The sequence below is a fragment of the Astatotilapia calliptera genome, chromosome 9 (assembly GCF_964374335.1).
Source record: "Astatotilapia calliptera chromosome 9, fAstCal68.1, whole genome shotgun sequence".
NCBI classification, from domain to species: Eukaryota; Metazoa; Chordata; class Actinopteri; order Cichliformes; family Cichlidae; genus Astatotilapia; species Astatotilapia calliptera.
Window position 1 is genome coordinate 35,171,640 of NC_137430.1, and position 26,906 is coordinate 35,198,545.

Sequence of the window (26,906 nt, forward strand, 5' to 3'; positions counted from 1 at the left end):
GGCCGCTGCTGACGAAGGATTTGACTGTTCGCTGTGCAGGACGCACGGACGCAGCCCCTACGGTGAACACACACACACACACACACACACACACACACACACACTTGTTGTGAAGCTTGAGGCTGACGTGTGTGTCTGTTTCAGGGAGGACGGAGTTGTTGGCGCCCTTCATGGCTCAGATCGTCTCCAGGATCAGGGAACCCGGTCAGTGCCCCACTCTGTGGTAGTCAAGCAACGGCCCGTGGTCCTAATCCAAGCCCCCCCACGCCTCCACTGGAGGCTCAGATTGTCCTCTGATAAGAAACAACCACTGAGGTGGATCCAGGGTCGCGTCTGATGGTCTCCTGTCTGTGCAGATATTCACTCTGTAGACACTAGGGGGCGATCCAAACAGCCTCCCTCGTGGGAGCTTTCTTCTTGTGTCAAACATACGGCTTGGGGGCTAGAAGCAGCCCTCCTAGGGTCGAGTCTGGCCCTGTGGATGGCAGTAAAGCTCACGTATGAACCTTTCATAGTGTCTCAGCTCTGAGGGAACCTGATGTGATGATGTCAGTTTTTGGTTTGTTTCATGTCTCCAAACATCCAAAGCATTGATTTTTCTCCCATCTGAAACAAACTGAAGCAGCTTAAAATGCAGCTCATCACACATGAGTGAAGTGGATCACACTGGGGGTCCTGGGATGGGCAAACAACGTGAGGAGGTCATGAAAGTTTGGTGTTTTCTGATCAAAGCGGTCGGACGGCGGTCGTTTGTGCTCCTGGAGAACGTTTCCGTCTGAGCGCTTTGATCCAAGCAAAGCTGTTTGATGAAGAGAAAATCGTGTCTGTTTGCAGACTCAAAGACGTACGCTCAGGACGGGGTCTGCCTGACCGAGTCGGGCCTGTCTCACCTGCAGTCTCTGGTCGAACCTCTGACGTCGCCGCGCAGGTGGCGCAGGTAAGGCCGCCGCCCTCTCGTGCTGCGCCGTCAGGTCGATGTGGGCGGGCATGACGCTCTGCTTCCTGTCTGCAGGTGTAAACCCAAACTGAAGCTGAGGATCATCAACCAGAACAGCGTGTCCGTCCTGCAGACCCCAGTGGACGCCGAGCTGGACCATGGCAGAGGTCAGTCACCGTTACGCTTGCTCAGGTGTGGAGTTTCTCACCTGAACGTGTGACCTGCATGGCTTCATTCTGCAGGCTGAAGTGTGTTTTAGCCACGAGCAAGTTCGTGTTGTGCTCGAGGTCACGCCGAGTTCGCTGGACTGCTGACCTTTGACCCAGCTGAGCTGCCTTCAGGTTCATGTTTCTTCTCTGACTTTACAGCATCAGATCAAAGGAGGTCATTCAGTCTTTGCAGAGGCTCTTATTTTGAATGTGATTCTGTCTGACTTCCTGTGCTCATTGTTAATAGACTGTGTTATTGGTTGGGTGGTTTAAAGTCACATGATGCTAAAGCTTCCTGTCAGCAGGTGTACTGACGCTCTTCAGAGTCTGCATATGTAACCAAGGTTACCTTGTTTGTTTAGATTTAGGATTGTGGGCGGAGTCGTCGTGTTCTGTGACCTCGTGAATAAACGTGCTCGCCGTGGTTGTGAATATGACATCATTTCAGCGTTAGCACCGCCATCATGAACTCTATTTAAACGGGCTGAAAACAATGCTAACTATGTTTTCACTGCAGCTCCGCTCGACTGCGAGATGAAATCTGACTCCAGCCCCGAACGAGATCACGTCCAAGACGATGACGTCACCAAGGAGCCCGATGTCGCTGACGGCAACAAGAAGAGGAAACGGAAACCCTACAGGCCAGGTGAAGAGGGGGCGGGGCCTGGGATAGGTCAGAGCAGGGTTCTGTGCGGACATGTCTCCATGCCAACCAGTCTGTGTTTGTATGTGTCTCAGGTATCGGCGGCTTCATGGTGCGTCAGCGTGGCGCCAAGGCAGGGGTGGGTCCAAACCGCATCAAGCTGTGCAGGAAGGATTCGACGGAGATGCTGCCGGGCCGGGATGAAGGTGAGACGCCTCTCGCCTGTGGACACGCCCACCTTTCACCCACTGCTGATGTCACAAACAAACTCTGTGTTTTGATTGCAGACGTTGCCATGGAAATGGCACCCACGATCACTGACCAGACATCAGAGAAGTCGAAGAAGAGGTACAGGAAGAAGAAAACGAAGCTGGAGGAGACCTTTCCCTCTTACCTGCAGGTAACGCTCGCTCGCTCACTCACACGCTCGCTCGCTCGCTCTCTCACTCTCTCTCTCTCTCTCGCTCGCTCGCTCGCTCTCTCACTCGCTCTCTCTCTCTCTCGCTCTCTCTCACCCACTCACTCTCTCTCACTCTCTCTCTCTCGCTCTTTCACACACTCGCTCTCTCTCTCTCTCTCTCTCTCTCTCTCTCTTGCTCACACACACACACACTCGCTCTCTCACTCACACACACACACACACACAATGAGAATCCCTGCACTCTGATTGGCTGATTCCTCCTCTCTCCAGGAGGCATTTTTTGGTCGAGATCTTCTCGATCGAAGCCGACAGGTGGACAGGGGGGCGGGGCCAGAAGCAGCAGCCAGTAGCCAACCAAGACCAGCGACAAGTAACCTGAAAGGCCCAACTCCTGGATTTCAGGCCCCTCCCCTCTCTGGCGCCAGCACGAAGGTGGCAGCGCTGCGTGAGTTACTGCTTTGTTTACGTTTTTATCAGCATTTCATCCTCACTCATCATTGGCTGAGGAGCTTGGTAGAGGATGATGCCACTTCCTGTTGACGGACAGAAAGTGTCATGACCTTTACTCGTAGGGGCTCAAAATGTGGTCATAAATATTTTGTACTTGTAAATCAGGATTTGTATGTGTAAAAAGATTTGTGTGTGGACTTAGCCCAAAAAACCCTGCAAGTTACAACTACGAATTTTGACCCCATTTTTCTTCCTTTAAGCTGATTGGTCAATTCCATGTCAATCACAAATGTAACGATCCAATCAGAGAACAGATGGGTTTGGCTGTCGGAGGGGCGCTTTTTTTGAACTGCAGGTCTTTGAAGGGAATAAATGCCCTTTTACATGCCAACCCAGCGTTTTCCTTCATCACCACGAAGGAAAACAGTCTGTGGTCGTCAGAGTTTGGTGATTTTTGTGTCACAGGTCTACGTGTTTAATACAGGGACTTCCACAGCCTTTTCAACAGCGCTGCGGACGCGGGGTGGGGGCAGTGTTTTGTAAATGACATGTCTGTGAAGGTTCTCAGTCATCCAGGTCATCGTGGTCAAAGGAGCTTGCAAAGAAAAGCGTCTGGACTTCTTTAAGTTACTTGAAGACGTTTCACCTCTCATCCGAGAAGCTTCTTCAGTTCTAAGGTCAAATGGTGGAGAGTCCCAGATATAAACCTAGTGGGAGTTTCCCCCCACAGAGGGACAAAAGGACCCCCTGATGATCCTCTAATCGCCTGAGCCAAGGTGGGAAACTGGGCGTGGGTCCCAATCAGCCAGAGTTTCGGGTGTGTTCATTGTGAAACCTGGCCCCACCTTATCATGCGAATTCCTGAGGTCAGATGGCCCAGGATGTGAGTGGGCGTTAAGGCGTCTGGGAAGGGATCTCAAAACTGGATTATAGATGGCAGAGAGTTGGTGTCGTAAACCCCGCCTCTGTTCAAAGATGGTCGCTCACAGTGGACATAGATGCTTCTTTCACTCCTCTTTCAAACCTCTCTGTCCAAAATGTGAACATTGGCATCCTCAAAGAGTGACCTTTGACCTTTAGATGCAGATGGACTGCTGAGTCTGTAAATGACAGTCTTCATTACAAAGCTTTCTTCGTTATGAATTAGCATACATGTTTTTATTGAACATTTGAAGAACCAGCAAAAAAAACCCCAGAAACTCTTGTAGTTCACATAAAGTCAGAGATAGAAAAGACAAGGAGCAGGTGCATCTAGTGCAGGTAGAGCTGCTGCACACAGAGCCCAGCAGCCAGCAACAAATTCTGGATCCTTTGCTTTTAGTTAGCAGTTAGCATTAGCAGCACATCCTGCGTCCGATGTGAAAGGACTTTTATGCTGCGCACTGTGACTCACAGCAATGGTCCCGGGTCAGCCCTGACTTTGTGTTAAACTAATCCTAAAGTAATAATGTATTTCTAACCACTGATATAGCACAACTTTATCCTTTCAACAGCTGCTGAAAGTAAGGGGACCTAGCTGCTATCGGATATTTATATAGAGATTACCCTTCAAGGACCTGCAGTTCAAAAAAGCGCCCCTCCGACAGCCAAACCCATCTGTTCTCTGATTGGATTGTTTCATTTGTGATTGACATGACATTGACCAATCAGCTTAAAGGAAGAAAAATAGGGTCAAAATTCGTAGTTGTAACTTGCAGGGTTTTTTGGGCTAAGTCCACACACAAATCTTTTTTACAAGTACAAAATATTTATGACCACATTTTGAGCCCATATACTCGGGCTTCTGAATTGTGAGTGAATCGTGTTTGTGTGTGTGTGTGTGTGTGACCATCCAGCCGGGTCGGATGGCGGTCTCGTGGATCTGTCAGACATCCTGAACACCGACCCTCACATCCTCGCCACCGGACACACAGGTACTCCCATCAGCCCCTTCACCCTCTGCCCACTCAGGGACCACACCAACGAAGAAGAGCTCACACCATAACTGTGTGTATTTGTTTCCAGGTCAGTTCCAGGTGGAGCGCTCCCCGTCTCCATTTGGTAAGACTCCCCAGGAAGACCTCCTCCTCCTCCTCCTCCGTCTCACTTTGGTTCAGTTTTGTGTTTCTGGACGGCCAAAATAAATTTAATAAACTACAAAATGAAACGGCTGCAGTTCCTCTGACGTCCAGCAGAGGCAACAGCCTGGAGCCTTCTGAAACTTTTCTTCCTCTTCTGCTCCTGTTTGTTCTCCTCCTCCTGTCCTGTGATATAACGGCCTGAATCATCTTCTTCTCCTGCAGAGATCAGACTCATTCTTCTTCTGCTGCTTCCTGCTGACCTCCAGTCTGTCCATGCATCTGTCTCTCTTATTTAACCCCCTTCCCCTCTCTCAGCAGGTCTGGACATCAGCTCTGTGGCGCATGATGCCTCTTTGACTTCTGAGCCAATGGGAAGCAGTGGGCGTGTCCAGAGGGCAATGCAGGAAGAGCCTCTGGACGCCATCTTGAGTCCTGAGCTTGATAAGATGGTCACTGATGGTGAGTTGAAGAGGGTCTGAGAAGCAGGAAACAGGAAGTGCTCACAGATTCTAGAGCAGCTGATTGACGAGTGTTCTTCTGTTTCAGGTGCCATCCTTAGCAAGCTCTACAAGATCCCAGGTAAGACCGAGCACCTGTGTGGGCGTCAGCGCCATACGTCAGCCAAGGGTTTATTAATCTAACTAAGATGATTGACCAATCAGAAACAGGGACAGGTCAGCTGACAGCAGAGCGACTGAAAAGGGAAGTTGGCACTTGGCTTCAAACGTATTCGTTATTAAATGTTGAGCAGCTGCTTCTGCACAGACAGCATCACATGGATACAAGTGACGCTGTCATGACCTCGTTAGTCCCGTTGATGAGTCGGTGCTCGTCACCATCACGCTGTCATTGAAAGCTCATGTCACGTCATCCATGCTGACCGATGCTGGTGTGTGTGTGTGTGTGTGCGCAGAGCTGGAGGGAAAGGACGTGGAGGAGGTGTTCACTGCTGTCCTCAGTCCAGACAGCAGCAGCAGCCAATCAGAGCAGAGTCAGCACACACATGCGGCTGCTGGGAGCAAGATGCACAACACAGGTACAGACACGCACACAGGTACAGACACGCACACAGGTACAGACTAGAGATGGACCGATCCGATATTACGTATGGGTATCGGTCCGATACTGACCTAAATTACTGGATCGGATATCGGAGAAAAATAAAAAATGTAATCCGATCCATTAAATATCACGAAAGCACCTCACAAAACTTGCAACACGCCGTAACTCACCTCAGAACGTTAGCACGTCGGAGCAGTATGCATCACGTGATAGAGCGGCTGTGGCATGCAGGACCTGTCGGTGGTCTGGATAGCATGTGGAGCTTCGCTAGCAACCTGGCATTTCATCTCCGACAAAGTTATCCCGAGAGAAGTAAAGCAAGTGTGTAAGTCCATCTCTGAATGTTTGTAAAGCATTCCTGCGTTAAGCTTAACAAGCGATATATGGAGCGACTGCCTCTTCTGCTGCTGCTTCAATCATGAAACTGCTTAATGATCAGCTGATCAGCTTTTCTGTCGCGAGTCCGTGTCTCTAGTTTGCTTTTGGCCCACTTTGCACCAGAAAGAGGAAACCAGCGGCTGAACAACAGCAGCACGTTTAAGCTTGATCAGCTGTTGTTAGAATTTATTTAATATTACTTTCTACTCGAGGATCTTTTTCTACGTAGCTGACGCTGGTAACTGTGCAGGGGCGGATCTAGCAAAGTTTAGCCAGGGGGGCCGATAGGGCAATAACAGGGAAAAGGGGGCACAAAGACATACTTTTCTTTCTTATTCTCATTTAAAATGTCGAGCTTTTAATAAATAATTATCTGACACCCAAAGTTTTAATTTGATGTAAAATGAATAGAAGTCAATTACTGTATATAGTGACTATTAAGTCTAATATATATACCCTAGTAAGCTATAGTACTTTTTCCTTTGGGAAGGTACCATCTGTGCAGTCTGCAATTTTGTTGAAGAAAGATGTTGAATCTATTTAATATTTCTTGAAAAATAATTGATTTCTGTGCATTTTTTTTTCACACTGCATCAAATTAAGGTTGATTACGTCGATTAAGCATCATGAGGTGGAGCGTGAGGGGTGGTTCCCTATTTTTTATTTATTTCTTTTTGTTGTTGCTGGGAGTTGGAACCCTATTAGTTAGGTTGCTTAATATTTACGCTAAGTACTCTTTAAAATACCAGAATAGGGAGGATGGTGTAGGTCTAAGTTTATTAGATTGATCAGTATTGCTGAACTATGAAATATTTTTTTTTGCATACAGGTATAACAGAATAGCTTTAGTGTAGTTGTTGTTTTAAACTTGAGTATGAACTTATACAAAATGCAGCAAGATATTTAAAAAACAGTTTTGTTGATTAAAAAACACTATATCGGATTCATATCGGTATCGGCAGATATCCAAATTTATGATATCGGTATCGGACATAAAAAAGTGGTATCGTGCCATCTCTATTACAGACACGCACACAGACACGCACAGGTACACAGTGACCTCTGTCTGAAGGCGTTGGTGATATTTCAGAATAATAAAAACTACAAACGTGAGAGCCGTGTTACGTGGCTATGTCACTAACATCATGTAACCAAAGGTTAGCTGAATTTAACTGTTTCAGTTTCCTCGTTATGCTGACATTTGTCTGCTCGATGTTTGAGTGAGATACAAACTCATGACGCCGCTTTGCTTCGACCGTCCACCATTTTTCCCAAACATTTCTTCGACCTGCAGCTGTCTCGCCATCGTTTTTGTTGATAAGTATGAACCTAAAAACAGTTTGAGGGTTCGACTGAGCTCTCTTTGAACCTTCCAATCACCTATGATCACCTTTCAGGTGCCGTGCCGTTTCCTCGCCTCCCACTGATGAACGGCCTCTCACCAGCTGCTCCTCCTATGATGCCCGGTGTCCAGGGTCCAGTCAGCTTTAGGGTCCTCCCTACCGAAAACCCCGCCCCCATCCAGGGCCCCACCTCTGCATTAGTTCCAGCCAATCAGCAGGCTCCAGCTGGTGAGGGCGAGCAGGATGCGCTGTCAACGGCTCAGAGGAGCACGCTGAAGTGGGAGAAGGAGGAGAGTCTGGGAGAGATGGCCACCGTCGCTCCGGTGCTCTACTGCAACACCAACTTCCCCCAGCTTAAGCAGCAGTACCCAGGTACACACACACACACACACACACACACACACACACACACACACACACACACACACACACACACACACACACACACACTGTGTTCAGTGTGTTGACAGAGCTAACAGCTGTTTCCTGTATCAGACTGGCCCACCAGAGTGAAGCAGATCACCAAGCTGTGGAGAAAGGCCAGCGCTCAGGACAGAGCCCCCTACGTGGTGAGTTCCTCCTCCTCCTCACTGTGTGGAGGACTCTGAGAGCTGAGGAAACGTTATAAAAGCGTATAGGAGCCTGTTCATAGGACCTTCGTCCTGTCAACAGGCCCTTGTGTCCTTTTGAGTGGTTTCCAGAGTGTTGATCAAAGGTGTCCATTTGAAGCAGCAGGGTCATCTTCCAGCTCCGGACCCTTCAAGGACGATCAGGTGCGATCAGTGTCCACACTGCCACAGTGTCCTTGTTCTGTAACAGTGTGGACACTGATTACAGTGGATCTGATCCCAGTGCTGTAAAGATTAGGAACTTTGAGCCACGTGCCTGCTCATCAACCATGATGGCGTTCGTTTAGCGTCCTCGCCATCTCTGACCACGTGCTGTTTTCCCTCTGCAGCAAAAAGCTCGGGACAATCGAGCGGCTCAACGCATCAACAAAGTGCAGCTGTCCAATGACCCGCTCAAACGCCACCCGCCCTCACAGCAGCAGCTGTCCGCGCCGCTGGGACCCTTTGACACTGTTTCCATGGAGATAGAGATGCCGTTCAAGGACCCGCTGAGGCCCAAGGAGTCGGAGCAGGAGCAGGAGTGGAAGTTCAGACAGGTGAGCAGAGCCCGAGAGCGCCACACGTCCAGGTGTCCGTTATGGTGACGTAGCAGCAGAGCGAGAAACCAACAACCAGACTCTAGTCAGAAAACACCTGATTTACCAGAAACACACTTTAGTGATGCAAACAGCAGCGCAATGCATGATGGGACACAGAGCGCTGCCTGCTGGTTGTAGACACACTGTGAGGGTGCTCTTTAAAATTAGTCACGCAAATGTTTCTGCACAACAAGTCAGCAGGCTGCACGCCACCGCTTCAACCTCGAGACCGTCGCGCAGACTAAATCGCCATAGAAACAATCCGTACTCACTCAAAGGCTGGCGCTGGTTTCCAGCTCTCAGTAGTAACCATGGTAACCAGAAGGCAGCACGCCGTGGGGTGTATTTGTGATAAAGATGATGCTGTGATGTGCATGCCCGCTGAGCCGCCCTCCCTCACACTAACGTCTCTGATGTCATTGAAAAGGGAGGGGTTAAAGACAGAGGGGAAGCCGATAAGAAGAGGCAGGAAATCCCCCCCCAAAGCAAAAAATCTCCAACAGATACAGATTGTCCCTGCCAGGCATCCGTAGCAGCTCCGGTAAGACCTCAAGGCCAACCTGTCGGAGGCAGACTTCCTGGATCCACGAGCCTCTGAAACCCTCTGACCTCACCTCTTCACTCTGGAGCTCCACGAACTGTCGGGAACTTGTCAATCGGCCTTTAAGCGAGCCAATGGGGCGTCAGTCAGAGCCATCAAACTTCAACAGTTTAAATAAAGAGTGACGGAGCTCAAGACCCGGAGCTGAGCGAGGGTTTCAGAGCCGTGGAGCCGGCCTCAGCCTCGTCCTCCTCTCTGGGCCAAAGGACGGCTTAAATTTGAAGGAGGGAGGGAGGAAGAGGAGGGGTTAGCTCTGATCTGACACAACGTCACAAGTCTGTGCTGGCCCAGAGCTGGAGGCCGCGGCCCAAGTCTGCCTGCGAGCTGACTGCTTTTATTCTGAAGGGGTGCTGAGAATGGCTCCGGAAACTTCTGCTCTGCCTTCTCCAGACTCCTCCTTACAGCACCTCCACACAAACACATTCTGTCCGGTGTCCTCCATCCATGCATGTGAGGGAGGAGAGCTCAGGTCCAGACCTGCTCCACACTTACTCTATTAAAGTCTGTTTCCACGCACAGCTTCTTTTTCACTCGGCTTTATGGTTAAAATCACGTTTAAGGGTTGGAGGAGTTATGGGGACGTCACTCCTGGGATTTTATTCTGAAAGTCAGAACAAACTGGAGCCTCAAAAACGTCCAGCAGAGGCAGCAGTGAGTCGGTCCCCATACACTCCCATGTTAGTCAGACATGTTTACAGCTTTGTCTCTGTAGGGTTTCCCCTTTGTAACACCTGGTGTCATACCTCAGTCGTTCGGCGTAGCTGTGTCTGTCAGACCTCAGTGTTTCTGTGTTGACGTGTTTGAGCTCCACCTGTTGCCCTCACGCCTGTCGCTCTGTGTCCGCCTGTCTCCTCGCCCGTCCCTTCTGTTTTTCTCTCTCAGCAAATGCGTCAGAAGAGCAAGCAGCTCGCCAAGATGGAGGCCACCCAGAAGTTGGAGCAGGTGAAGAATGAGCAGCGGCAGCAGCAGCAGCTTCTGGCCAGCCAGCGCCTCTCAGGCCCCCAGTCGCCTGAATCTGGCAGCCTCAGCCCCGTGCCCACCGGAGGAAGCGCCTCCCCTCACCCGGGTCTCAGGGAGGGTCAGCCCAGGCAGCACCTCCTGCAGGGAAGTTCTGGACCAGCGGACGACATCTTCCTCCGGCCTCAAGCACCGCCCCCTTCTGGCTTTTCCTCACTCCCTCAATCCCCACATTCCTCCTCTCCCCTCCACCAGCCAGCATCTTCCCCCCAGATGTTCTCTCCCCCCTCCTCCCGCCCTTCCTCACCCTGGGACCCCTACAGTAAGGTTATAGGCACTCCTCGGCCCTCCTCTTCCCAGTCTGGAGGCCCCGCAGCCTCCCAGCAGCAGCATCACAGCTCCCTTAGCACCTCCCCAGCCCATGATGTCGTAGGCTCTCCTGCTCCATCCCCCGACTCCAAAACACCTGACATCTTCAGAAGCCTCGGGCCACAACCAGGTAACCCCACCCCCGACCCTTCAGTCAGACATGCCGGCATCCGAGTGGCCGAAGCCTACCAGAAGACGAACGTGCGAGTCCCTGCGCCCGAGTCATGCAGTCGTCAACTGCTCCAGGGTGGTGTGTTTAAGGCCCCCATGCCCCCTCAGCAAGAGGCATTTGGTGGTGGAGGAGGAGCAGGGAGGAAGGACCTGTCAAGTTTTGCCCCCCCTCCTTCACAGGAGCCTCCCTTCCCCTCCAGCCCACTGTCAGGTCTGGGCTCCCCCCACCGTAGTCCCTACGCCCAAGCGCCCGGCACGCCCAGACCAGATTACACTCAGCAGATGTCCGACCCCTTCACCCAGCAGTCACCTATGACCTCCCGGCCGTCTCCGGATCCCTACACCAACCCTCAGACCCCTGGCACGCCGCGTCCCCACTCTGACCCCACATACCTCACCACACCGCCTGCGCTGAGACCAGACCAGTACAACCAGCAATCCATGAGCCGCCGTCCGTCCCCCTCTCACCCAACCCTCGATCCCTACGCCTCCAACCCGGGCACACCCCATCCAGCTGTCATCGACCGCTTCCCCCGATCACCAGGGAGTCAGCGGGCCGGCGACCCCTACGCACAGCCCACAGGTACACCGCGACCCTCGCCGGATCCCTACGCCCAGCAGCCCTCTACACCACGACCCCAGAAGACCCACGAGCCATTCAGCCAAACCCCAGTCGAGAGCTTAGCTCCTCAGCCTGCAGCTTCCGCTTCATCCCCTCTGGCTCCAGGAGACCCAGGGACCTTCACCCCAACGCCCCACCAGGTAACACCACAGCCCACGGCCTCTATTCTCTGACACAGAGTAGCGTCTTCTTCTACTCATCTTTTCTCTGGTCAGTTACAGCAGTCACCAGGAAGACAACAACAGGACTCATTTCCCAGAACCCCCAGCAGCCACACCCCAAAGCACCCTGAGATATCAGAAGAGAGCTTCTCTGCTTTAGCCAGTCACACTCCGGGTCACGATCCGTTTGAGCAGGGTCACATGACACCAGGCCGATCGCAAACCGACAAGACGGCAACCACTGAAATGTCTGCTTTAGACGGGTCGATGAGCGTGCTGCCTCAGCTTGGTGACTCAGGGGAGAAGCTGAGACAGGTGAGAGGTGTTGTGAGTCCACGTTTGTCTGGTCGAGTGTTGCTGGTTCTCGTGTGTTTAGCGAGTTCATCTGTCCTCCTGTTTTCTCTGCAGCGTCAACGGCTTCGGGAGCTCATCCTGAGACAGCAGCAGCAGAAGAGCACGTTACGTCAGGAGAAGGGTCTGCAGGAACCGGCTCCTGGACTTGCTGCACCCCCGGCTGCTCCGACGGGATCCTCCCCTGGTTCTGGCACACCTCTTCACAACTGGTCGCAGGACGACTCCTCCAGCTCCACCTCCACCGCTTCCCCTGTCCAGACAGACCCATTTGGGCGCCCTCCGCCCCCGTATCCTGGCACGATACGGCCTGCCGGGGCTCCAGCCCTGAGGTTCCCTGGAGGGTTCCCAGGAGAACAGCAGAGGGGTTTTGCGCCCACCGAGGCTTCTTTCCCCAGACAGAGTCTCCCCAGAGAGCTGGGTGTCCAAGGACCAGGATCGAGGTGAGAGGAGCAGAAGAGTCCTGGTTGAGATCTGATGGTTTTTTGTGTGTTTGTGACTTACACTCGCTGCCCTCTACAGGTTTGGAGCTCCAGCTGGCCTCCATGACACTTTCCTGCGTGCACCCCTAGGATCAACGCCTGCCTCTGGGCTCGGTGCTGTGGAGGTTCGTGTTCAGATGAGGAGGCCAGTGCCCGGGGACTTCACCGCCATCCGTCCCCACGGGACTCCAAACGCTCACCCGCACATGATGCAAGGTCAGCACAGCTCCTCTGACTGGCCGATCAGTCAAAAATGTTGAAAATGAACTTGATTGATAAAAAAGTCTCTTTCCCCTCAGGTGTCCCCCAGCCCTTCCTCCCTCGCTCTCTCCCCATCCAGCAGCACAGCATCATGGGACAGCCCTACATTGAGCTTCGACATCGCGCTCCAGAGAACCGCCTGAGGCTGCCCTTCTCTCTTCCTTCAGACCCCCACCCACCTGCCATCAGACCTGGTCCTGGGGCCAGGATGGGTGAGACGCTGATGGCTCAGCAGATGATGATGGCAGGCGCCGTGGAGCAGCTGAACCAGCAGGATCCTCAGCAGCAGCACCTTGGCCACACGGCGGCTCTGACTCAGACCGGCGAGCCGGCACTCTCGGGAGCCGATGGAATCGAGGAGCACCTGGAAGGGGAGGACTCGGCTGTGAAGGACCTGGAGGATGTAGAAGTGAAGGATCTGGTTGACCTGAACCTGAACCTCGACCCTGAAGATGGTATGAGCGATCGAGTCTGGGTTCACCTTGGCTAAATCCAGAAATTACACCTGTTCTGAAGCAAGTTATCGATCCTTCCTCACCTTGACTGACTCGTCCTCTAACTCTGTTTCAGGTAAAGAAGACCTGGACCTGGGTCCCAATGACCTCCACCTCGATGACTTCCTGCTGTCGGGGAAGTTTGACCTGATCGCCTATGCCGACCCTGAGCTCAACCTGGAGGACAAGAAGGACATGTTCAACGAGGAGCTGGATCTGGGCGAGCCAGCGGAGGAGAAGGAGAGCGGAGAGAGGAAGGATGGAGTTTGTGGTTCTAGAAAGACCGACAGCAGCTCCCACCTGGTCGGACAGATCAAACAGGAAGTGAGGGACGACAGCAAGACGGGGGCAGCTCGACCTGGGGTCCTCGCCACCAGCAAACCCCCGGGAGCTCTAGGACTTGAGGTTTCCTCTGTCCATCACATCAAGGTGGGACATTTTCAATTTATCAATGATAAATATTAATCAATAATTAGTTCAATAAAGAGAACATAATAAATAACCCACCACTGCCTCCAGGAGAAGCTGGAGGACTCCGGTTCTGTTTCAGGGGCTTTGTCATCCATCAAGCCCCAGGAGCAGGTGCCATCCATGGGCATGGTATCCAGAGTTCAGCCCCCTGTGACCACAGGTAAACAAACACAAGCCTGACCTGCCCCCCTCGTGTTATCGACCAATCGTTGGTCTAATCAGCAGATTTGAAATGGAAGAACTGTTTCTGATTGCTCTTCCTCTCCCAGGACAACAGCCTGTCTTCCAGCAGCAGCAGAGGCCTTTTGGGCCCCCCTCATCCTCGCCTCAACTCACCCCCCACCCTCAGGCTGTCTCAGTGTCTCCTCACACCAGTCTGCCTCCTCAGGCCCCCCAAGGCCCGCCTCACCCACTGCCTCTCCAGCCTCCTCACCTCCTCCTTACCACTCAGACCGAACCTCCACATATGGGGACCTCCACGCAGAGCCAGACCCAGGGTACCTTTGCTCAGACCCAGGTCCAGAACCAGAACAAACAAAGGCCTCTGCTTCTGGAGGAGCAGCCGCTTCTTTTGCAGGACCTCCTGGACCAAGAGCGGCAGGAGCAGCAGCAACAGAAACAGATGCAGGCCCTGATCAGACAGCGCTCCACCACAGACTCTGCGTTCCTTGGTGTGGGTAAGTCCAGAATCCTGAAACTCCCCCTGAAGCACCATTGGACTGTCTTTCTCATGAAGCCCCTGCTGAACTCGTGTTCTTGTTTTGTCCTGCAGACTTTGATTCCATTACAGACCCCATCATGAAGGCAAAGATGGTGGCTTTGAAAGGCATAAACAAAGTGATGTCTCAGGGAAACCTGGGCCTGAATCCCGTGGTCATCAACAGGTATGACCTTCTGACCTCTGACCTCAGTGTTCTCTGTGAACGTTCCCTCTCTCAACTTCAATTGAAGTCTTTGTCTGTGTGCGCGTCAGGTTCCAGCAGCCTCCAGCAGCCCCAGGTCCCGAGGTCCCCCCTCAGCCTCCACACCTGGTATTACAGGTATGTTGAAGGACTCGGACACAGTAACTGACCACACAGGACAGAGCATTTCTCTAACATGTCTGCGGTCTTTCTCTGTGTCAGGAGGGGACGGTGACCCCTCAGCTGGTGCAACCCAACCCCCCGAGCTTTGGCCCCGGGTTCAGCAGTGAGTATCAGAAACCAATCAGAGCAGCTTGAACAGGTACATTCAGAGCAGTGGTTCTAACACAAAGCCCGGGGAGAGCTTTATACGGTCACAGAATCTGACAGAGACCCACTGGTTTCGGTTTGTTGCATTAAAAATGACTGGAGTGACTGTGTGTTTTACCTGGGTGGCTGCAGCTCAGTAGAGAGAGCAGTGTCTAACCCCGAGTTGTTCTTGAACGTTAGAAACGTGTGCTTGTAGGATCGATGAATGAGGCAAGTTGTATAAAGTGCTTTGAGTGCTCAGAGTAGAAATGTGCTAATTCAGTTTAAATGACCTATAATAACCTTCATATCCACACTTTCTAATCTCCAATTCAAACACAACCAACACGATGAAGAGGATCAGGCACAGAGGAGAAAGACCAGGAGCTCATTGATGAGCTCTGATCAGTTTACGCCTGCGTGTAAACGTTTAAAGTTCAGTTCTTCCTGGAGCCTGTGCAGACAGCAGAAACAGCAGCATGCGCTCAAAGTTTCTCTTTGATCGCATGCTGCTGTTTCTTCTCAGCCACATATGAGCGAAGTCAGATTCCTTCTTCTCCTCATCACTGAATTCTGACTCCTTCTTTTCCCAGATGAGCCCAAGCGGCCGCAGTACGAGGACTGGCTCGGAGAGACGCAGCAGCTCCTGCAGATGCAGCAGCGCCTCCTGGAGGATAAGATCGCTGCTCACCGCAAGACCAAGAAGGCTCTGTCAGCCAAACAGAGAACGGCCAAGAAGGCGGGCCGTGTCTTCGCAGAGGAGGACGCCGCCCAGCTACGCTACATCAGCGAGCAGCAGGGAGTGGTCCAGAAGCAGCTAGAGCAGGTAACGGAGCTGATCCCAGTGCAGAATAAATCCAGATTATCAGACTGAACTGAAGGTAGAGGCCGGCCGGGGGCAGCCAGTGAAACCTGTAAGGGACCGTTTTCAGGGGCCGGTGTATCCACAGTGAGTGCTTCTTCTCTGTGTCCAGATCCGGAAGCAGCAGAAGGACCACGCCGAGCTCATCGAGGACTACCGGACCAAACATCCTCAGAGGGGTCTGCAGCAGCAACCGGCACCCCCACTCCCTCAGAAGCTGCTCTCACAGCCCAGCGTGCCCCTGCAACCCCACCCGGGCGGCCCCGCACCGGCCCGTCTCCCAAATGTGCCTCCCGGTTGGACTCCAGGGGGTGGGGCTCCAGGGGTGATGGGGCAGAGGATGCCGCCTCATCAACCCCCTCAACTCCCCGCCGCCCTACCCAACAGCCCGCAAGTACCCCCACACACCCAGGCGCCCTCTGCTATAGTGCCGGGCCTCGCAGCTCAGACGGCAGGCTTTACTGCCGCCTCCCGAGGCCCCACCGGAGGTCCCAATGGAGCCACAGTGGATGGAGCTGGCCCTGCCCCTCAGGTAACAAACATGGCTGCTGCACCCCACTGTGATCCAGAACCAGGCTCGCATCATAAATCAGATGGGGAGGGGGGGATTATCTCCATATGTTTGAGCCCTCATACCTCCATCAGCACAGGAGACCCCACAGGAAGTTCAGTCTAATGCCGGTCCACATCTGGATTTGTCAGTCCAACTTTTATGTATCTCTGAACATCTGTATTAGAAAAGCCAATGAGGGGGGGACCCTGCAGTAACACTGCTTCATGTGAGCTTAGGCTGCTCCTGGGCGCTGGCTAACCCCTCTGACTCCGCCTCCTCCACAGGTCAAGTTTGACGACAACAACCCGTTCAGCGAGGGTTTCCAGGAGAGGGAGAGGAGGGAGAGGCTGAGGGAGCAGCAGGAGAGGCAGCGAGTTCAGCTCATGCAGGAGGTAAAACATCACGGAGGAGGAGGAGCAGAGCAAGCTGGGCCTCAGTCAGCAGAGCTCCTCCTCATAGAGCGCGTCCCCTCTGACTCCTCAAGTTTCTGTTTACCCACAACATGAAGACGTTCATGCTCTCACAGCTGGAGCACGCCCTGGTTAGGAACCAGGAAGAGTTAAATGTAAAGAGGAGTGAGACGGAGCGCAGTGTGTTTCCTCAAACACACTCAGAGCATTAGACTGGAGTCGGTGTTAAAGAGAGTAAACCAGTTTAAGCAGATGGGTTTAGACTCTAATAAGGGAAGAGAGCCAGTATCACTGAGTTCAGGAGGAGGTGAATCCCAAAGTCGGGGAGCAGAGCAGCTGAAAGCTCTGTTCCTCTTAGTGGTGAGACGGGAACAATGAGGTGAAGACATCGGTGAATGAGAGGGAGTAAATCACACAAGTAGGGAGGGACCAGGTTGTGGATACACGTCAAGTGAAGGAGACTCGAGCATCTACAGTCAGTGCAGCTGATGAAGAAGAGGGTGATGCGCTCTCTGGAGGCTGTGCGAGTTATGATCGCGAGAAATCAGAATTACAGTATCTGAGAAGTAACGAGGATAGGAGCAGCATGTGGGGCGAGGAAAGGAGGAAGTGCTGTCGAGGAGGACACCCAGACTGTTACCCTGAGGGGGGGTGGAGGTGTTGTCAGTATTAATGGAAAACCTGTAACCTGTGCTGACAAGCTTCAGTTTTACAGGAAGTGCAGAATTATTAGGCAAGTTGTATTTTTGAGGAATAATGTTATTATTGAACAACAACCATGTTCTCAATGAACCCAAAAAACTCATTAATATCAAAGCTGAATGTTTTTGGAAGTAGTTTTTAGTTTGTTTTTAGTTTTAGCTATTTTAGGGGGATATCTGTGTGCAGGTGACTATTACTGTGCATAATTATTAGGCAACTTAACAAAAAACAAATATATACCCATTTCAATGATTTATTTTTACCAGTGACACCAATATAACATCTCCACATTCACAAATATACATTTCTGACATTCAAAAACAAAAACAAATCAGCGACCAATATAGCCACCTTTCTTTGCAAGGACACTCAAAAGCCTGCCATCCATGGATTCTGTCAGTGTTTTGATCTGTTCACCATCAACATTGCGTGCAGCAGCAACCACAGCCTCCCAGACACTGTTCAGAGAGGTGTACTGTTTTCCCTCCTTGTAAATCTCACATTTGATGATGGACCACAGGTTCTCAATGGGGTTCAGATCAGGAGAACAAGGTGGCCATGTCATTAGTTTTTCTTCTTTTATACCCTTTCTTGCCAGCCACGCTGTGGAGTACTTGGACGCGTGTGATGGAGCATTGTCCTGCATGGAAATCATGTTTTTCTTGAAGGATGCAGACTTCTTCCTGTACCACTGCTTGAAGAAGGTGTCTTCCAGAAACTGGCAGTAGGACTGGGAGTTGAGCTTGACTCCATCCTCAACCCGAAAAGGCCCCACAAGCTCATCTTTGATGATACCAGCCCAAACCAGTACTCCACCTCCACCTTGCTGGCGTCTGAGTGGGACTGGAGCTCTCTGCCCTTTACCAATCCAGCCACGGGCCCATCCATCTGGCCCATCAAGACTCACTCTCATTTCATCAGTCCATAAAACCTTAGAAAAACCAGTCTTGAGATATTTCTTGGCCCAGTCTTGACGTTTCAGCTTGTGTGTCTTGTTCAGTGGTGGTCGTCTTTCAGCCTTTCTTACCTTGGCCATGTCTCTGAGTATTGCACACCTTGTGCTTTTGGGCACTCCAGTGATGTTGCAGCTCTGAAATATGGCCAAACTGGTGGCAAGTGGCATCTTGGCAGCTGCACGCTTGACTTTTCTCAGTTCATGGGCAGTTATTTTGCGCCTTGGTTTTTCCACACGCTTCTTGCGACCCTGTTGACTATTTTGAATGAAACGCTCGATTGTTCGATGATCACGCTTCAGAAGCTTTGCAATTTTGAGACTGCTGCATCCCTCTGCCAGATATCTCACTATTTTTGACTTTTCTGAGCCTGTCAAGTCCTTCTTTTGACCCATTTTGCCAAAGGAAAGGACGTTGCCTAATAATTATGCACACCTGATATAGGGTGTTGATGTCATTAGACCACACCCCTTCTCATTACAGAGATGCACATCACCTAATATGCTTAATTGGTAGTAGGCTTTCGAGCCTATACAGCTTGGAGTAAGACAACATGCATGAAGAGGATGATGTGGACAAAATACTCATTTGCCTAATAATTCTGCACTCCCTGTATTACTGCTGAGTGTGAGACACTGGAGGAGAGCCATGATTTAACCTCACTGAGGCAGGGAGAGAGGGTATGGGTGGAAGGGTGAGACTGGGTTTGGAAGGAACATACAGCTGAGTGTCAGCTGTGTAGCAGTGAAAGCTAATATTTATGTGGAAGCACTTCAGTGACGAATAACAGAGGCCCCAACACTGAACCCTGGGGAACACCGGCAGAAACAGGAAATGAACTTGAAGAGTGAGCTTTAAATTGAATATGAGAGATGTGAGGTGAACCAGGCAGGGAGGGCAGTCTTTCCAGAGGATGGTGTGGGAAATCAACGGCTCAGCTCAAGAAGGAGGAGGATGGCGAGGAAACTGGAGTCAGCTGCCATCAGGACGTTGGTCGTTTTGAATAGTCGTTCCCTGTGAAGTGGATGGAAAGCAGACTGGAGTTGTTCATAGAGATTATTGTTGTTACTGAGACGTGTGTGAAGCCGAGAGGAGACAGTTTTCTCAAGAGTTTAAGAAACAAAGAGGAGATCGGATATCTAAATGAATTTATTTGTACCAGGCTTTTTAAGAATGGGAGTAAAGGAGGCAGGTTTCAATGATGAAGGAACGAGTAATAGTGATTATAATGGGGGCCAATGAGGTCTGACGGCTTTTAACGAGGACAGTGGGAAGAGGGTGGAGCTGACAGACAGATTGAATCCTTATTGGTACATCCGATCCTTGGAGGAGAGTCAAACTTGAAGATGGTTGAATGGTAGACAAGGAGGGAGCAAGGAGCTCCAGCAGAGGTGTCAATGTTAGAAATGTGGGTTACGGTAAGAAGGAGTCTGGAGGCCTGGTTACATCCACGAGAACAGATTAGACCACATGAGTATGTAATTGTTGTGTGTATGAATAAAGCATGGTTGTCAGGGGTTAAAGGTCAGAGGTGTCTGCAGCCTCCTCCTGCTCATGAATCCTGTTGATGTGCTTCCAGGTGGAGCGTCACCGCGTCCTGCAGCAGAGACTGGAGCTGGAGCAGCAGAGCCTCTTGGGGGCCTCCGTGCCTCCTGCCGCAACTCCGTCGGGTCCTCAGGTGGGACCGACAGCGGGTCCTGCCCCTGGAGGGGACGGTTTGTCTCAGATGCCCTTTTTCAGCTCCGAGCTGCCCCAGGACTTCCTCCAGACCTCCAGACCTCGACCTCAGCACCACAGCCAGATGGCAGTGACCTTTCCCCTGCAGGCGGGCCTCCGCCAAGGCTTCACGGCGAGGCCTCTACTCCCTGGAGCGCCCCCTGTTCCAACAGGTGAACCCCCCATGAACGTGGCTCCTTCCAGCCTCCAGACCAGGCCGAGGCTGCCTGGCCTCACAGGACCCTCAGCCCCAGGGCAGGCACACCCAGCTGGGATAGGAGCAGCAGGAATGCCCTCCTCCCATCCGGCAGGGCAGGGACATCTATTCGGACACGACTCCTCCTCTTCCTCTCCCTCCACTCCTCTGGCCACTTCCTTCCCCTGCTCCTCCTCTGGTGGCCCCGCCTCCCTCATCCAGCTGTATTCTGACATCATCCCGGACAATAAACCGAATAAGAAGAGGAGTAGGAAGAAGGACGGGGAGGAAGCCACAGGAGGAGGGGGGGCCAGGACGCCACTGTCCTCGCAATCGGATGACCTCACTGCCCCTCCCACCCCTGCTGTCTCTGACACTGCGTGCTCCACACCCACCTTTGGCAGCATGGACCAATCAGAGCTGTCTTTCCCTCAGAGCTCCTCCCTCTCTGGTCTGGCCCCATCATCAGAGCTGGAGAGGCAGCTGTCCATCATCTCTGCAGCCCAGCAGAGAGCCTCCGGGCTGGGCTCAGAGTGCCAGAGAGGGCCCCTGTCTGCAGCTCTGCTGAAGGTCAAGGTGCGCTTGTTTTCACACTTCATCCCACTTGTGCTGCAGTGGTACTGTAGTGATGCTGTGATACTGTAGTGATGCTGTGATAGTGGATGAACTATGGTATTGTGTGTCACTTTCCTGGGTCTCTCTGCAGGAGGAGCGCGAGGAGGCCGCAGCCTGTGGAGCCAGGGTGGTGAAGATGGAGGAGGGCCGGGCAGAGCCGTTCTCCCCCACGTCTCCTCATCAGGCAGGCGATGCAGGTAAGGAGCTGCTCAGACACCTGCTAAGGGACAAGACCTCCCCTGCCAACACGCCATCGCCCATCACCCAAGCTCCGCCTATCGCCCGGCGACAGCTGTCCAGCGACGGCTGTCGATCTGAAGAGGAAGATGCACCTGGTTCCCATGGCAACATGGTGAGGAGGTGGCCAGGGCAGACAAATGGAATGTCATGTGACCTTTTAGTTAAAAAAGCTGATCATGTGCTCCACCTCCAGGTGGTGAGGGACGGTCCTGCCTCAGAGCTGCTGGACGCCTTCGGCAGGAAGAAGACGCAACGCTGCAAGAGACCCGCCCGGCCCGACAAAGACCGAGCTCCTCCCAAGTACAAAAGGAAGAAGAAGGAGGAGGAGGAGAAGCTACTCCAATCCTGCTCCACCTCTTCCTCCTCTGACCCAGTGGTGACACACCTCAGACAGGTAGAGCCCCGCCTCCTCCTGTTTACTGAGCAGGAAGCAGATGTCTGAAAGTTTAAACCTCTCCCCTCCATCAACAGCTGGCAGTGCTGCCCCTCATGGAGCCGGTCCTGGGGGTGGATCTCAGTCTGTTCCCCCCATACGGCAGTTCCTCTCTGGGCCGAGACTCCAGGCTGAGCGGCTCCTTCGGCAACGCCTGCCTGGATGGAGTCACCGACTACTACTCCCAGCTCATATACAAGGTACCGCTGCATGGGTACTGAGGTAATACTTTAGTAATGGTGTGGTACTGCTGTTTAATTTTACATCACTTCCTGTCTGCTCCTCCAGCAGAACAACCTCAGTAACCCCCCCACTCCTCCGGCCTCCCTGCCACCGACGCCGCCTCCTGTTGCCAGGCAGAAACTGGTGAACGGTTTCGCCACGACAGAGGAGCTGACCAGGAAGGAGGTCGGCGAGCAGGATGGTGAGAGGCTTATTTGACCCTCTTCTTTGTCTGACAGGCACAGGTTAGCCTGTGCAGCTGTGACAGTGTGGCCGTAAGTATGTGGACACCTGACAGCTGCACGAGAGCAACAGCTGATCTCTTCTTCCTGTTTCTACCTCAGTGAAAGGTGTGTCTGCTCTGAAGCTGAAAGGGGAGGAGCTTCTCAATTTAAACCATCCCTCCAGGACAGTGGATGTGCCTGCCTCCCTCCCAACCCCACCCCACAACAACCAGGAGGAGCTCAGGTTAGCCCCGCCCCTCAGATGTGAAGCCAAATGCCTCGTCGTCGTCTTGAGTCGTGCTGACTTTTCTTTGTGATTTCTCATCCTCAGGGTCCAGGACTCGTCAGAGCAAGATGACCCCGACAGCTACGTTCCATCGTCGTCCCCGGAGAGCGTGGCGGACATAGAGATCAGCCGGTACCCCGACCTGTCCTTCATCAAGCTGGAGCCTCCCTCACCCTGCCCGTCGCCTACACTACCCATGATCCCCTGTGCTTGGGGGAAAGGTGAGTCAGCCACAGCGTGACTGGAAAATGCCGCCTGTCTGTTCTGACTGATGCTCACCTGTTGCTCACCTGTGTGCAGGCTCTGCAGTCAAACAGGAAGTGAAGACTGAGACCAACCATCAGGGACTTCCTTCCTGCTCGAACACAGACCTGGTTACCATAGCAATAACCCTGAACCCCACTGCAGCCCAGGTAAACATCTCTTGCTATTAATGTTGATGTATCAGTAGCCCCTCCCCTTGGTCGTCATTGCTGTGACCCTCTGTTTCCAGAACGTTCCAGGAGTGATGGCGGCGGTGGCGGAGCTGCTGCGGGTCCCCGTCCCTGTGAACTACCAGCTGAGCCGAGCGTCCGGTCCCGAGCAGAGCTCTCTGGCCCTGCTGGCGAGTGTGCAGGTGCCGCTGATGCAGGTGAGATCGCTGCACCCCGCAGCATTGTTTCATCGCTGTCGGCGCTGAGCGTCTCTCCAGGTGACTGACAGCTGTTTGATGTGTTCACAGGGTTCATCCGCCACAAAACAGAGAGCGGCCGCTACAGGAAACACAGGTCTGCACACACACTCGCACACTCACGCACGCACACACCTGTGCGTCTGTTCATATCTATCCGTGTCTACAGGTGTCAGAATGGACTTCAGCCAGCAGGGCGGCGCTGCCACCACCAGGCCTCAGTGCTGCAGCTACTGCAAGGTGTTGCTGGGAAACGGAGTCCGCATTGTCAGGGAGCTCAAACAGGTTAGACGCCTCAGAGGAGACGGTCAGAGTGACCTCACAGTGGACAGGAAGTCACCCTCTGTGTGTGTGTTACAGGAGGGTCAGTCCGGACCCGGCTCCAGCTTGCTCTTCTGCAGTCCCAACTGCTCCACCCTCTACACCAACGACCTCCAGAGCAGGTCTGCAGGCACCAAGGTGAGGCCCCGCCCACACCGCAGGTGTCCCAGCCTTCATTTGGCTGATGTGTTTGGCGCTGAGATTAGGCACAGACAATGGTTTAGTTACAATCATAGTGGTAGCTGTTACGATTGGCTGCTGTGGGGGGTGGGTGTGTGTTTTGTTGTTTTCTTCTCCTTGGTTGGTTGTTCCCCTGGTGCAGTTTAGTCTGGGGTCAGGAGTTCAGGTAGATTTCCCACAATGCACCGCTTTAACACCTGTCCCGCTGTCAGTCTGCAGTCCCTGTCCTGCTCTCCGGCTCCGAGTGCCCCCCTCCCACCAGGGTGCAGCACCAGTACACCAGCAACATGTCCTCCATTGCCGTCCACGCCCTCCCCCGTGCTCCCTCCTCGCCTCCCCCGACATCCTCCTCCACCCCACCTCTCTTCTTCCCATCTGCCTCTGCCATCACCATGGAGACCAGGCCTCGCATGGACAGCCTCAAGGTGGGCGTGGTTACCTGTGAACTAACATTGTACTGAGTCAGGTCATTGATTTGAAGACTGACTATTTGACCGGCTTACAGGTGAAGGTAAAGTTGAAGCCCCGCCCCCGGGCAGTCCCAGGTGAGGAGGACTCGCTGTCATCGTGCCATGGAAAGAGGATGAAGAGTTCCCGCTGGCGACGCTGGAGTGTTAACATCACACTGAGCAGGTATGTTAGGGACCTCATTTGAACCTCACCTACTAGTTTTTGGCACCTGTGGGGGAAGGGGCGGAGCCTCTGCTCCAGCAATGACCACTGTGTTTGAGGATAACAGCCTGTGCAAGTGCACGTGGCACCACGACGCCCTCAGCTGCGCGTTATCAGACCTGGATGTTCTGTCATCAGTAATCTTTCTCTTTTTCACGCAGGGGTACTTGCATCTCTAATGAGGCGGTTGCCTTGCCAACACAGGATGAAGTGGATGAGCTGTTGAAGAACCTGGGGGCGTGTCTTCGTCCAGAACCATTACCCAGAGACCAGCGCAGGTGCTGCTTCTGTCACCAGCAGGGCGATGGCCAGACAGACGGACCGGCCAGGCTCCTGAACCTGGACTTGGATCTGTGGGTGAGTGCGCCGCTCTCTGCTCTGAGTCTCCGGTGGCGGCGCGGTGCGGCCCATTCACCTGTCGTCCATGTGTTTGTGTCCCAGGTGCACCTTAACTGCGCCCTGTGGTCCAGCGAGGTGTACGAGACTCAGGCGGGTGCGCTCATCAACGTGGAGCTGGCTTTGAGGCGAGGACTGACGCTGCGCTGCGCTCACTGCCAGCAGACCGGCGCCACGAGCGGCTGCAACCGCCTCCGCTGCACCAACACCTACCACTTCACCTGCGCCTCGCAGGCCCAGTGCACCTTCTTCAAGGTAAGCGCAAGGCCGAGTTACACCTGAGCTCACGCCCACCAGGCACTCCTCCTCACCCTGCACCTCCTCTCTTCTCCAGGATAAGACCATGCTCTGCCACCTCCATAAACCCAGGATGGTTCCTCTCACCGGGGACAGGTCCTGCGGCAGCTCACCCTCCTCCACTCCCAGCTCTGCCCCTGACCCGGCGGCTGTGACGGCCTCTGACCCGTACGACTCAGAGCTGCGATGCTTCGCGGTGTTCCGCCGAGTGTTCGTGCAGCGGGACGAGGCGCGCCAGATCGCAGCCGTGGTGCAGCGTGGTGAGCGGCAGCACACCTTCAGGGTCGGCAGCCTGCTGTTCCGTGCCATCGGCAGGCTCCTCCCACAGCAGATGAGAACCTTCCACAACGAGACGGCCATCTTCCCCGTCGGTTACCATGCTAACCGTATCTACTGGAGCATGCGCCACAGCAACAGGTAAGAGCAGCAGCGTGCAGATTATCAATCAGAATCAATGTGCGGTTGCCACGCCCACCGCTGTGCTACATCACACTGCCCACTTTTCTCTGATGGAAGACAAAGTTTAGATCTGCAGGAAGATGTTTATGTTAGGAGCTCTTACTGTGAAAGGTTGCAACAGGAAGAAGGCGGTCTGACACAGAGTAGTGATGGAGGTGTCGGATTACCAACCACAGTGTGAGAGGGTGTTTACCTCCCTCTGCAGTGATTGGTCTGATCACAGGTAGACGTCAGCAGTGATTGGTCGGTCTGATGGCTCTCTGCTCGTGCTCCGCAGACGCTGTAAGTACATGTGCTACATCGAGGAGGAGGAGGGGCAGCCGCTGTTCAAGGTTAAGGTGGTGGAGAAAGGACACGATGACCTCATTCTGACCGGACCCACGCCCAAAGGTAACCATCACCTGTGTGTCTGCACAACTGTCATCAGAAGCACTGCTGCTCCTCAGGAGCACGGCGATGAACCAAAGTGTGTGTGTGTGTGTGTGTGTGTGTGTGTGTGTGTGTGTGTGTGTGTGTGTGTGTGTGTGTGTGTGTGTGTGTGTGTGTGTGTGTGTGTGTGCGCGTGCGTGCGTGCAGCTGTGTGGGATCAGATCCTGGATCCCGTCTCCCAGATGAGGACCTCCAGCGGGACTCTGAAGCTGTTCCCAGTTTACCTGAAAGGAGAAGATCTGTTTGGTCTGACCACGTCTGCGGTGACCCGAATCATAGAGTCTGTACGTCCAGCACACACACACACACACACACCTTCAAACAGGGACCCAGACTCACCTGTTCTCTGTGTGTTTCAGTTACCTGGCGTGGAGGCCTGTGAGCGTTACACCTTTCGTTACGGCAGGAACCCCCTCATGGAGTGGCCTCTGGCCTTCAACCCGTCAGGCTCCGCCCGTTCCGAACCCAAAGCCTGTCAGGCCAAAAGGTACGTGCTCTGAAGCAATGATGTCACTTTGTGTCAAGCTGCTGATGGAAGTGGCGGGCGGGTGGGGCAAAGTGTAGCTGCTCTGCATTGTGTTGTGACATCGTCAGTGTGGCTGGGACAGAGATCTGCTCAGGCCTCCGTCACAGGTTTCTGTAAAGCGCACCCACAGCTGCCTGACGCCCTCCTCTCCCCCCTCAGACCCTACCTGCTGGCCAGCATCGCCCCCAGGTGTCAGGGCTCGGTGGGCTCCATCGTGGGCCTCGTCCCCGGCGTCATCTCTCTGTCTCCGGGCGAGTCCGTGGCCGGCGCTCACCAGGGACGCCACTCCAAGTCCTCGCAGTACCGCCGCATGAAGGCTGAGTGGAAGAGCAATGTGTACCTGGCACGCTCCCGCATCCAGGTGGGTCACCTGCAGCACAGCCCGAACACTTGACCGCCAACGCAGGACAGGAAGCTGACTGTGTTTGTGTGTGTGCTCGCAGGGTCTCGGACTGTACGCTGCCAGAGACATCGAGAAGTGCACCATGGTCATCGAATACATCGGGACCATCATCAGGAGTGAAGTAGCCAATCGCAAGGAGAGGCTGTACGAATCACAGGTAACACACAGGTCTGCGACTTCTGATGTTCAGATCGGAGTCACGTCGACTGAAAGCTGTCGTCTGATTGGTTCGTTCACATGTCACACAAACATAAACAGTCAGTGACATCTGTGTGAAGGG

At 53.3% G+C, this 26,906-nt stretch overlaps 2 protein-coding genes across 3 annotated transcripts in view; one reads left to right on the forward strand and one right to left on the reverse strand.

Moving 5' to 3' along the window:
* LOC145431207 (uncharacterized) overlaps positions 1–26,906 on the reverse strand; it is a 382,620-nt gene that overhangs the window by 224,825 nt on the left and 130,889 nt on the right. The gene's annotated exons all lie outside the window — the stretch shown is intronic.
* kmt2ca (lysine (K)-specific methyltransferase 2Ca) overlaps positions 1–26,906 on the forward strand; it is a 50,155-nt gene that overhangs the window by 20,869 nt on the left and 2,380 nt on the right. The window contains exons 23-75 of one of the 2 annotated variants that reach the window (XM_080306860.1): positions 1–62; positions 145–204; positions 835–937; positions 1,013–1,104; positions 1,664–1,792; positions 1,885–1,995; positions 2,077–2,189; positions 2,481–2,655; positions 4,496–4,573; positions 4,665–4,700; positions 5,036–5,179; positions 5,267–5,299; positions 5,634–5,756; positions 7,558–7,875; positions 7,999–8,072; positions 8,462–8,668; positions 9,138–9,251; positions 10,194–11,570; positions 11,646–11,906; positions 12,000–12,385; positions 12,465–12,640; positions 12,724–13,140; positions 13,256–13,608; positions 13,699–13,810; positions 13,920–14,327; positions 14,423–14,534; positions 14,624–14,690; positions 14,775–14,838; positions 15,455–15,687; positions 15,836–16,255; positions 16,561–16,668; positions 19,921–20,829; positions 20,960–21,220; positions 21,302–21,502; positions 21,580–21,741; positions 21,830–21,965; positions 22,108–22,231; positions 22,319–22,494; positions 22,574–22,686; positions 22,767–22,904; positions 22,995–23,040; positions 23,113–23,228; positions 23,304–23,402; positions 23,657–23,869; positions 23,950–24,077; positions 24,278–24,473; positions 24,558–24,767; positions 24,847–25,226; positions 25,546–25,658; positions 25,845–25,981; positions 26,057–26,184; positions 26,383–26,584; positions 26,667–26,783. The exon at positions 1–62 is cut by the window's left edge and continues 48 nt beyond it. In XM_080306860.1, the coding sequence (XP_080162986.1) occupies positions 1–62; positions 145–204; positions 835–937; positions 1,013–1,104; positions 1,664–1,792; positions 1,885–1,995; positions 2,077–2,189; positions 2,481–2,655; positions 4,496–4,573; positions 4,665–4,700; positions 5,036–5,179; positions 5,267–5,299; positions 5,634–5,756; positions 7,558–7,875; positions 7,999–8,072; positions 8,462–8,668; positions 9,138–9,251; positions 10,194–11,570; positions 11,646–11,906; positions 12,000–12,385; positions 12,465–12,640; positions 12,724–13,140; positions 13,256–13,608; positions 13,699–13,810; positions 13,920–14,327; positions 14,423–14,534; positions 14,624–14,690; positions 14,775–14,838; positions 15,455–15,687; positions 15,836–16,255; positions 16,561–16,668; positions 19,921–20,829; positions 20,960–21,220; positions 21,302–21,502; positions 21,580–21,741; positions 21,830–21,965; positions 22,108–22,231; positions 22,319–22,494; positions 22,574–22,686; positions 22,767–22,904; positions 22,995–23,040; positions 23,113–23,228; positions 23,304–23,402; positions 23,657–23,869; positions 23,950–24,077; positions 24,278–24,473; positions 24,558–24,767; positions 24,847–25,226; positions 25,546–25,658; positions 25,845–25,981; positions 26,057–26,184; positions 26,383–26,584; positions 26,667–26,783 (10,771 nt within the window). The remainder of the gene's footprint in view (positions 63–144; positions 205–834; positions 938–1,012; positions 1,105–1,663; positions 1,793–1,884; positions 1,996–2,076; positions 2,190–2,480; positions 2,656–4,495; positions 4,574–4,664; positions 4,701–5,035; positions 5,180–5,266; positions 5,300–5,633; positions 5,757–7,557; positions 7,876–7,998; positions 8,073–8,461; positions 8,669–9,137; positions 9,252–10,193; positions 11,571–11,645; positions 11,907–11,999; positions 12,386–12,464; positions 12,641–12,723; positions 13,141–13,255; positions 13,609–13,698; positions 13,811–13,919; positions 14,328–14,422; positions 14,535–14,623; positions 14,691–14,774; positions 14,839–15,454; positions 15,688–15,835; positions 16,256–16,560; positions 16,669–19,920; positions 20,830–20,959; positions 21,221–21,301; positions 21,503–21,579; positions 21,742–21,829; positions 21,966–22,107; positions 22,232–22,318; positions 22,495–22,573; positions 22,687–22,766; positions 22,905–22,994; positions 23,041–23,112; positions 23,229–23,303; positions 23,403–23,656; positions 23,870–23,949; positions 24,078–24,277; positions 24,474–24,557; positions 24,768–24,846; positions 25,227–25,545; positions 25,659–25,844; positions 25,982–26,056; positions 26,185–26,382; positions 26,585–26,666; positions 26,784–26,906) is intronic. The other variant, XM_080306861.1, reaches the window with a different exon arrangement.